The following is a 10,773-nucleotide window of genomic DNA, read 5'->3' on the forward strand; positions in this document are numbered from 1 at the left end:
GCTCATAATTTCCTGAGTCATTGCTCATCCTGGTTCAAATGTGAAACGAAATAACGCTTCATCTCCTTACTACTACCCACTAAGCTACGTTAAACCATAAGCTTTCTGTGACACTGAAAGTCTACGGTATTTTACAATGGAGGGTTCTGTATCAGATGTGGAGATCTGTAATTTCGCTTACACGGGGCAGTTTGAGAAATTAAAACAGTCTATCCTGTCAGATAAAACGCTTGCCTGCAAAGCGGATCAGGTAAGAATGTATCTCTTGAAGACATGGCAAATGCCAATTGACATTTTCCAAGATTACCCCCGTCTTTGTTGTAACTTCAGGACAATCGAACCGCACTGCACTGGGCTTGTTCTGCTGGCCACACCAACATTGTGGAGTTTCTGCTTGACCTGGGAGTTGAAGTGAATTTGCAAGATGATGTAGGTCGAATGTTTTTTGTTTTTTTAACAAAATTTTGATGTTCTGTGTGAAAAACAAACAAAGCGGATTACACTACTCTCATCCTCTAATGTGTCTGACGTGTGATATTAAATTCTAGATACAGTAGGTGCACCCTACAATGTAATATTACAACAGGCCAAACTGTCGCTTAAAAATATAACAGAATTAATACCTTTGTGAAACTTTATTTATAGTAGCCATTTGGGTATTCCAGTGTTCTACTGATAGCAAATGAATTACATTCAATTCACGCTGTTTTGTGAAATGGAATGTGATATTGCTTCCCAGGCTTCGTGGACCCCTCTTCACATTGCAGCATCTGCGGGCAGAGAAGACATAGTGAGATCTTTAATATCAAAAGGAGCTCAGCTGAATTCAGTAAATCAAAATGGATGTACCCCCCTGCACTACGCAGCCTCTAAAGACAGATATGAGGTAAGTTTCCCTGGTTGCAATAAATTTGGATGGTAGTGGTGGTGCAATGGTTCGCACTCTTGCCTCACAGCAGGGGTTTTCTCCGGGCACTCCGGCTTCCTTCCACAATCCCAAAAACATGCACATTAGGTTAGTTGGCTACTCCACATTGGCCACGTGTGTGTGTGTTAGCCCTGCAATTGACTTGCAACCAGTCCAGGGTGTTGGATAGGCTCCAGCCCTGCCGAGACCATGACGGATAAGCGGCATAGAAAGTGGACGGATGGATGGATGGATGGATGCATGCATGATAGTTTGATATACCTGGTGCCACACACATAAATTTCTTTCTTTCAATACATGTTGTTAAAATTATGTTTTATTTCCAGTCATTTATTATATGGTCCAAACATTTCAGTGAGAAAATAATCATTAGATGTGTCGATTATGAAAATAATTGTTGGTTAAACTCGTAATATTTTTTTTTTAGCTTTGTCATTGCTTTTCTTTGAGTAAGGTTGAATTATCATTAGGACAATACATGTACTGCAAGAAGACATTGCTTCCAACTTCTGCAGACTATTAAGTAATTTTATAGTGCATTGTGTAGGAGTTAATGGCATCTAGTGGTGTGGTTGCAAATTACAACCAGCAGAAGACCTCGCATCTCATACTCCCCTAAGGTGTACTATAGTAACATGGCCATGCAACATGGTGGACTCGGAGTAGCACATTGCCATAATAATTAAATCAAATGTAAAAAATTTATATCATGACAGTTATTATATAATGGGGCAGCCGTGGCCTATAGGTTTGAGAAGCAGCTTGTGACTGGAAGGTGGCCGGTTCGATTCCACGCCGCACTGGCAGGAACAATTTGGTTGTGGAACAATTTCCTAGTTCGGGATTAATAAAGTATAATAATTTAAAAAATAAATTCAAAATTAATAGACTGTGTACAATTAATATTTTAACATGTAATTGGAACACAGAAATTACTCTATTACTCTTCTGTCAGCAACTTGCCAAAAGTCACAAACACTACATCAAAATTGTGAATTTATTTATTGGATGTAATGTGTATTTCATGTAAATGTCACAGAACTTAAAACTAGGTTACTTGTTGCTAGTTGCATGTGAGTAATACAGCTTTCATTTTTAATAGATTGCCCTGATGTTATTGGAAAACGGAGCGGACCCCAATGCCACCGACAAGTTGGAGTCCACTCCCCTTCACAGAGCATCTGCCAAGGGCAACTACCGCCTCATCCAGCTGCTTCTCAAACAGAGTGCCTCCACCAACATCCAGGACTCACAGGGCAACACACCGCTGTATGTGTGAATAGGTTTTCATTTGTTCAGTGCAACAGTGTGGCTGCAGGCACAAACACACAATTGCAGGGGAATGAACAAACACAAACACAAAGGGTCTGTTCACCTAAACTGAAAACATGTTTTCTCATGCCATGGGATTTTTACCTCCACCCTAATATAGAAAGACGTTGTGTTTACAACTTTTAAAATGAAAGTAATCAAAAGCATTTTTGTATTTACAATTCTGCATGCATTTTTTTTCTTTTTCTTTCTTTTTTTTTTAACCAGCCACCTGGCATGTGATGAGGAACGTGTGGAAGCAGCCAAGTTGCTGGTGGAACATGGGGCCAGCATCTACATTGAGAACAAGGAGGAGAAGACCCCCCTCCAGTTAGCCAAGGGCGGTCTGGGTAACTTATTGCGTCGGATTGTGGAGGGATGATGCATTTATTTTGTCACTGCTTGAATCTCCGCCATCAGTAAGTTACATAATGAGAATTCTCATCCCAGTCAATCCCCCCTGAGCAGCCTGGCGTCGGCCACCCAGATGTGTAACCTGTGGAAGATGAAAGAGCTAGGGCGAAGAGTTGAAGTGTACTGCATCCTGCTTCTCAGATGGAGCAGTGAAATTGTTCAGACCTCAGATGTCTAATCAAAAGCACTCTACATTAAAAACTGCAGCCTATTTTCTATGAAGTTCAAATTGTTACAGAAATGAATAAATAAAATCAGTGTTCAGCTTGTTAATAAAGGTTATTGGGGATGCATTTATTTATTGTGAAATGGTTCCACTGCATTACATTTTCCCCAATAGAAGAGGAACATAGAAAGTATTGTTATACTTTCTTGCACAATGATTTTTGGAGACTGGGAGATCCTTCGTTGGATAGCAGTAGAAGATTTGGAAGTCTGTTCATCACTGTTGGGCATTTAATCATGTCTTATCTACCACAGGGCACTTTTGTGGCATTTATTCTGGGGACACATATCTTCTTGCTTTTCTAATTTAAAATAATAATTTTAAAAAGTAAAAAAAAAAACACAACAACAAAAAAAAAACACTTTAATATGCCAGCTTTTTAAGCCTAAAATGAATGAGTGCATTTATAGAATGTGTGGATACTAAAACATGTTTGCTATAAATAGTGTTGGGATAACTCTTTAAATAAATACTACAATTTCCCTCGGGATCAATAAAGTATCTATCTATCTAAAAGTATCTATCTATCTAATGCAAAATGCTTTATTACAAATACAAGTCCTGTATTCCAAATTATACCTACGTATTATCAGGTAAATGTAGTCTGCTTACACTATAAAAGTAAAAGAAGCCATCTTGCAAACGAAGTGGTTTCTGTTATGAATGGTGTCTACAGTATACTATTGGGTGATTATCACTGATGCATTAGTACGTATGGTTCTGTTCCTGCATTCGTGGATCTGCTACGGGAGAAATTCCTGACGTCACAACAGTGGTCAGCTGGTATGCGCACGAGGAGATGCGCATTACTCACACCCAGTCGATTTTACTTCCTAAACGCGAGGTCACGTCAAACAAACTGTTCTCTTTAATCACTGGATTCTGTTATGGGCGGTGTTCACACCCAACACCATCTGAAATTAGAGACTGAAGAGTTGGCGGCTGTGAGGTGTTAAACGGTAATTCTTAAAGTTTTGTAATGCTAGTTTATTATAACTTTTTTGACGTAGCTGACGTGAAGTAGAATAGCTAAGCTAACGTAAGTTGGCTAGCTAACGTTTGCAATTGGCGTTAGATTACTAACATTAACTCAGCATTACAGCTCAAGATCACTGATCCCGTTCTAGACTGCACTGGTCGATGTAGCTTATTAAATTGCTTCATTCGTCTTAACACTGAGCTGATGTGTGTGTGTGTGTGTGTGTCTGTCCAGCGAGCCTTCGGTTTTCAGTTTCTGTCAGTCGGAGTTTGCCTGCCAGAAAATACGGGGCTGTTGTGTCTCTATTGTTTAACTCAAACTGCGTGATCTTTCTGGAGTTTGCGGGGCTCGTAGTTACAGTCTGATAATATAAGCGACAGTACGTGGATAAGTGAGCTATGACTTGCTATAATATGATTTTACGCCTTAGAGGCCGTACTTCAACTTTGTGCAAAGCAGGTTTGACTGAAGCATATTCAGCGAGCATTTTACCCAGCCTACCTGAACTTTGACTTAATGATTGTTTCTTCAAAGTATTCCGACACGTAACACAGTTCAAAGATTGCAAGCTGCTCTCTTCAATAAAGTAAATATACGTCTTAAACGATAGCCGTAGTTCAATAAATAGTTAACTCAGTGCTGATATGCTGTGGTATGATATTGCTAAGAGAATCAGTTGAATCAAGTTCGGTTTACTTTACTTGTTTTCAAACCCCCAAAACACAGTTCCTGGAAAAACTTAAACAATACACATCTTCCATTACATAAATTTTATGCTGTGCCTACCCTGGGCTTAAGTCTGCTTTTGTCACACGATCAGGACAATACACAGTTGAGAATGCTACACATGCACTCAAAAAAGACATCAGCTTAGTAAGGCTAGGTGACAGCAACAAAATTTTTGTTTTTTTTTTTATTACTAAGTTCCACCCTCTGGGAAAATGTACGTAAGTGGGAGTGTGTCATGCTTCTTGTGATGTGTTGCAACATACTTTTACACGTTAATACACACCCTGTACCTTTGTTGAGTTATGCCATGTGGTGGCATCAACCATCAATAATGTTTCGAGCCAAGAGAGCAAGTTTGTCTCCTCACAGTACCTGCTCAAACATACTGTGGAACGGAGATCATCGTAGTGTGAGACAACCTTTCATATGTGCTTAATTTAAGAACTGTTGGCTATATGTTACAACATCAGGTCAAATAAAATTTAAAGTAACAATAGTGTTAGGCTGAAGTCACTCAGTGTTTAATAGTACATGCCACACCTCCATACAGCTGGTCTTTTTAGTTGTACATCCTATGTGTCAATGTAACTAATTTTAAGAAGAAAATATTATTATTGTCCTTCGGTTGCAAAGGAATGCACCCTTTCAAATACTAGTGTTTGGCAGTCCTACCTCTCTAGTGCCAGTCCCTCACATGGAATAACCAGCGCCTGCATGTGATCACAGTCTGGCTGCTTCTCTTAAAGGCACAGTGACCATATAACAGCCTGGCTGTGCAGATCAGCTTTCCACTGTGCTTGAACCCTGACATACAATGTAGCAAGAAGTTATTTCACTGATATTATTGGACCCTTTTTTAGAAATTTGCTTGAAAATATATGCATCTAATACCAGCAGCATATTTTCTTTCTTTATTATCTGCAGAAATTGTTTCCATCAAGTTGATACATGCAGCACTTTCCTGCCTGGGTCTAACATGTGTGATCTCAGACAAGACAACAATTTGGAGGCAGATGATTGTGAGGATTTTTCCTTACTGAACAGTCGCTTGGATTCATTCCGGGGCTCCAGTCTGGCCCAGCGGGTCTCTCCAGTAAGACTGGCCCAGGCTGGCTTCTACTTCACTGGCCATGCTGATCGTGTTCGCTGTTTCAGCTGCCGGAAGACTGTGGAAAACTGGTGCAACGAAGACACACCTGTGGAGAGGCATAAGGAGGTAATCATGATAGTTATAAAACAAACAAATGTGATAAATTGTTTTGTTTTCATTCTTTTCAAAATTAAGTCACATTTTTTGTGTTGCTACAGATTTCCCCATCATGCAGATTTCTCAGCTGCACTCACAGAACCGGTATTCACCCAGTTTCTGAAAGCACACTGAGTAATGGTTCCTCCTATAATGAAGAGGCACAGGACTTAGAATATCTTTTGAGAACAGGAGGGGTGGTTGATGAGTCCACCTACCCAATGGCCCCCCACATGAGGAGTGAGGAGGCCCGACTTCAGACCTTCTCTTCTTGGCCATCTGGTGGTCCGGTGGGACCTCGTGATCTGGCTCAAGCTGGCTTCTACTACTTAGGGAAGAACGACCGGGTGCAGTGTTTCTGCTGTGGTGGCATGCTGGGCGGCTGGGAAGCAGGGGACACTGCCTGGGGAGAACACACCAAACATTTCTCCAACTGCTTCTTCATCCTCGGCCATGATGTGGGCAACATCCCATTCGAAGGGGGTACAGAGGAGGAGAACTGGAACAGCAGACAACATGCAAGCACTCGTGTCCATATGGGGAGTTTTGAGGAAAGGCTTGCTAGCTTTGCAGGTGTTGAGCTCCCTGTAAACCGAGAGAGGCTTGCCAGAGCTGGCTTTTACAGCACAGGTAGAACATTAATGTCTGACTAAGGGGAAAATAGTATTGAGACTGAAGGGACATTCAACAACATATCAAAACTCTGAGTGATTCAAAATTGTCTTTGGTATTTGATCATGGCTAGCTGTGAATGCTAATAAGTGTAAACTGTTTGTGTTCTTGCAGGGACAGGAGACAATGTGTTGTGTTTCCACTGTGGTGGCGGCTTGAAAGGGTGGCAGCCTGAGGAAGACCCTTGGGAAGAACATGCCAAGTACTATCCTGGGTAAAGACTGCCATGATGTTCTCTGTACACACACACACACAAGTTTTTTTTGTTTGTTTTTTAAATTTTGATTTTATTTAATTTTATTTTTGCTGTTGCTTCTGCATTTGTTTTGATACAATTATCGTGATTGTCATTTTTTTTAAATCAGATGTGGCTTCCTGTTGGCAGAAAAAGGACAAGAATTCATCAACAGTATCCAGCTTCAAGACCCACAACACAACAGAGCTGTAAGAATTCAGTGCTTTTATATACTCTCAGTGCTTTTTATATACTCTTAGGTAACCTGAATTGAAAAAACCAAAACAGAAAAAACAAAAAATGAAACCAGATTTCTGGATCAGGATAGCGGCATTATAAACTTGTTGATCATTTGATTTCTTAGCCAGAGTTATTGTATACTTAACCTGTGTTAACATGTGGCACATGTGAGGACAGGGAAACAGTGCAGTGATGCACGGACATAATTTTACTTTTCGATTGAATAAATTGAAAAACAATATGTTTAAGACTTCTCTGTATATACACACACACAGACACACCACTGTTCAAAAGTTTGACTGCTGTGTATTTTTGAATGGCATTCCATGCATTTCAGTTGTAGCAGATTCCTTTTTTTAAACAGATGATTTAGGCACAGGCTCCTGTTTTATTGTCAGTTGCACAACAATGAACAGGAATTAACAGGCATGTTGCTTCTATGAAGCTATTCTTAAAAACTTAAAAACAAGAACAGAAGTTTATTTTAGGGCAGTGGTTCCCCGTACCACGGGGGTACATCTGCTCTTTCCATGGAGAAATCATAGAATAGGTTAATTTGTATAGAATAATTTAATTTTTTTATAATTTGAAAAAAATATTATATGAATTAATGATTTATAATATTGAATCAGATGTAACATTGTTATAGCTTGTTTTCCACAGCTATTTTGTGGAAAATATGATTACAACAGTATTGTCTCCTGTCACACATACAGTACGGAAATTAACTTTTAGTTTAAATCATTCACTTTTTCTTTTGGGGCCAAACGGATTCACGTGTAAATAATATATTTGTTGTTTGAATTATGTTGTTTTTATCATGAGTGATTCCAAACTTTTGAATGGTTGGCCATGTGGAAAAATTTGTATATATTGTTACCTGTAGTAATGTCACTCATGTTTTTATTTTGCAGTATTCTGAAAATAACTATGACTTTGTGTGTTTGCAGACATCAAGTCATCAGAATGGATTTTCAGGGGACAGGAATGGTAAACTTTTATATTTTTCAATTTAACTATCCGTTTTTGAGCATTTAAAACTAATTGAAACATATCCTGTACTTAAAGAAAATGAGAAGGTGTATTCATGACCTTCATCGCTGACAAATAAAAATAACCAACTAAAACAAGTGGTTGTATACAATGATATTTCCTCTTTGTGTACAGATGTGCTGCGGTGTGAGATGGCTCAGAAGGCCTTAGAGGTCGGTCTGGAGCCTAGTGTGGTAGAAAGGACCATCTTGGAGAAAATTGGTAGGACAGGCTCAGGCTACTCCAGCCTGGAAGCACTTATGGAGGACTGTCTTAACGACAGGACACATAGTGATGCTGCACAGACACTAGGTACTGTACCTGCTGTATGCTGAACCAGGTTCATAGTATAAATAGATACTGTTGTTGATTATATAAAATATGATTTAAATATGAGCAAACACATTTTAATCTTTCATTTTTTCAGATGAGGACCCATTGGAGAAACTGCAGAAGCTGCAGAGGGAGAAACAGTGCAAAATTTGTATGGACAGAGATATTTGCATGGTCTTCATTCCGTGTGGTCATCTCGTTGCTTGTAAGGAATGTTCAGTGCCACTTATCAAGTGTCCAATCTGCTGTGGAGCCATAACACAGAAAATCAAGACCTATAACTCTTAAGGGAAACACTAATTCTTGCCCAAAGTCAATGGTAAATGCTGCTTTCTCACTTAATCTTTATAATATTGTATTTTAACATTAAATGTACATAGCGTGTATCGTGTAAATATATCTATATATATATAGATCTATATCTGTATATTGATATATCTATATCTATATATATATATATGAGGACTGTGTTGTTTGTGAATGAGAGAATGAGTAAGAATATTTTCACAATCACTTAGATGGTAAATAGCTGTTGATACTGGGATGAGATCATATTATAAATAGCTGATGTTGATTTTCTCAGCCATTAATGAGTCCTAAAACCTACACTAAAGAACAATTTCTGTTTTTTGTAACACTCTTTCTTGCCAGAGTTGCCTTCTAGGTCAATATATGTGTGTCTCATTCAGTTGTTTTATTTGAGATATTTGCCACAGTTTAATTGATTTAAATATGGGATGCACCATCAGTGTCATACACCTATGTGTCCCTCTCATCTGTTTCATCTAGGGTATTTAATGTTTTAGACTCAGTTTTCTCTATGTTTGCGCAAAATTGACTCTAGTTTAGGGCCTGCAGTTAATCAGTGTGGTGCAAAATCATTTTACAATTCCATCATGTACTTTTTTGTGTCTTGAAGAGTGAATAAACTTCGATGACTGAGCTTCAAATGTTTTTTTTTCTTTCATTACTGTTAGATTTTGTATTTTTCTAACTATAACTGTTCTCAGAATTTGGTGGTTAAAGGCCACCAGCTCAACCTCATCACCCACTAAGAGAAGGTTTGTATAACTTTGTGAAACAAGTATCCTTAATATTCCAGTTTCACACACTACATGGGATTTTACCAGCTAGAGACATTTCTCTCTGGTGAGGTTTGATGTGATTTTTGTTTGTTACAGCCTTCTGTGGAAATAATCTTTCAGTTTGAACCCAAACAATATTTATATTTTGGTGGTATAGATGAATCAACTTAATATTTCTAGATGGAATGTAATGTTGACTAATTAAATAAAGATGAATTAAATTCTCTGTCTCACTCATTTTAGAAATTTTAGATCGGTTATCTTAAACAATAGGTTCATAGTATAAATAGGTCCACTGTCCCCTCTGCTGAGTCAGAAACACACTGACAACAGAGATCAGAGCTGCAAAAATGCGCTACTCTGAAAAGCTGGAAAACGTTTTCAGCCACCAAACCTGCATCAGTGTGGAGAGGCCTGCAAGACATCTCAATTACAAGAGTCCATCCCCCAACACTGCAGAGAACCATCAACTAACAGATGAGCTGAATGCCTGTAGTCTGCAGGTTTGACAAGCCCTCATTCACACCTATCACCCACTCAGTCACAAACCCACCACCATCATCCTGGAAATTCTCCACTCCAAGCTGACCCATCTCATCATGTGCCAGCTCTCACCTGTCAGTGGATCACAAACTTCCCGACAGACCAGAAGCAGTAGGTGAGGCTGGGGAAATCAACATCAAGCAATCGGAAAATAAGCACCGGCGCTCCCCACGGGTGTGTGCTTTCTCATCTGCTCTTCTCCCTCGACACCAACAACAACTGCTCCTTGAGAGACCAGTCCATCAAAATCCTGAAGTTTGCAGATGACGCAACAGTCAATGGCCTTTTCCAAGAGGGTGACGAGTCTGCCTACAGGTGGAATGGCGATCAACTGCTCCGCTGGTGTAGTCAGAACAACCTCGAGCTTAACCCACTCAAAACTGCGGAAATGATAGTGGACTTCAGAAGGAGCCCCCCACCACTGCCCACATCACCATACTCAACAACACTGTGTCCATGGTAGAAACAATCAGGTTTTTGGGATCCACCATCTCCCAGGAAGTGGACAGCAAACATAGACACAGTAATCAAGAAGGCCCAGCAGAGGATCTACTTCCTGAGGCAACTCAGAAAGTTCGGCCTGCCTCAGGAACTGCTGGCCCAGTTCTACATAGCAGCAATTCAGTTTGTACACCCCCAGAGTGAGGAAACGGATAGGATGCATCACTGCAGATCCATCACACTCCATCACACACCTGTTCGAACCTCTCCCCTCTGGACAGTGCTACTGGACACTGTACGCCAAAACAACCAGACCCAAAACAGTTTCTTCCCCCAGGCCATCACTTTATCAAACTGTT

At 39.7% G+C, this 10,773-nt stretch overlaps 2 protein-coding genes across 2 annotated transcripts; both read left to right on the forward strand.

The window, feature by feature from the left end:
* The first annotated feature begins 6 nt into the window (after nt 1–6).
* psmd10 (proteasome 26S subunit, non-ATPase 10) lies at nt 7–2,950 on the forward strand. Its single transcript, XM_046405299.1, has 5 exons — nt 7–250; nt 331–429; nt 740–886; nt 2,031–2,197; nt 2,468–2,950. The coding sequence occupies exons 1-5, from the start codon at nt 137–139 to the stop codon at nt 2,619–2,621; spliced, it is 681 nt and encodes a 226-aa protein (XP_046261255.1). The 5' UTR covers nt 7–136; the 3' UTR covers nt 2,622–2,950.
* A 681-nt stretch (nt 2,951–3,631) lies between these two features.
* Nucleotides 3,632–9,288, forward strand: LOC124067732 (X-linked inhibitor of apoptosis). The gene is made up of 8 exons (XM_046405298.1): nt 3,632–3,838; nt 5,512–5,803; nt 5,896–6,463; nt 6,620–6,719; nt 6,871–6,949; nt 7,931–7,970; nt 8,148–8,324; nt 8,440–9,288. Exons 2-8 carry the CDS (start codon nt 5,564–5,566, stop codon nt 8,631–8,633), a joined length of 1,398 nt encoding a protein of 465 aa, XP_046261254.1. The 5' UTR covers nt 3,632–3,838; nt 5,512–5,563; the 3' UTR covers nt 8,634–9,288.
* The last annotated feature ends 1,485 nt before the right edge of the window (nt 9,289–10,773 follow it).

This window comes from Scatophagus argus, chromosome 12 (assembly GCF_020382885.2).
Source record: "Scatophagus argus isolate fScaArg1 chromosome 12, fScaArg1.pri, whole genome shotgun sequence".
NCBI classification, from domain to species: Eukaryota; Metazoa; Chordata; class Actinopteri; family Scatophagidae; genus Scatophagus; species Scatophagus argus.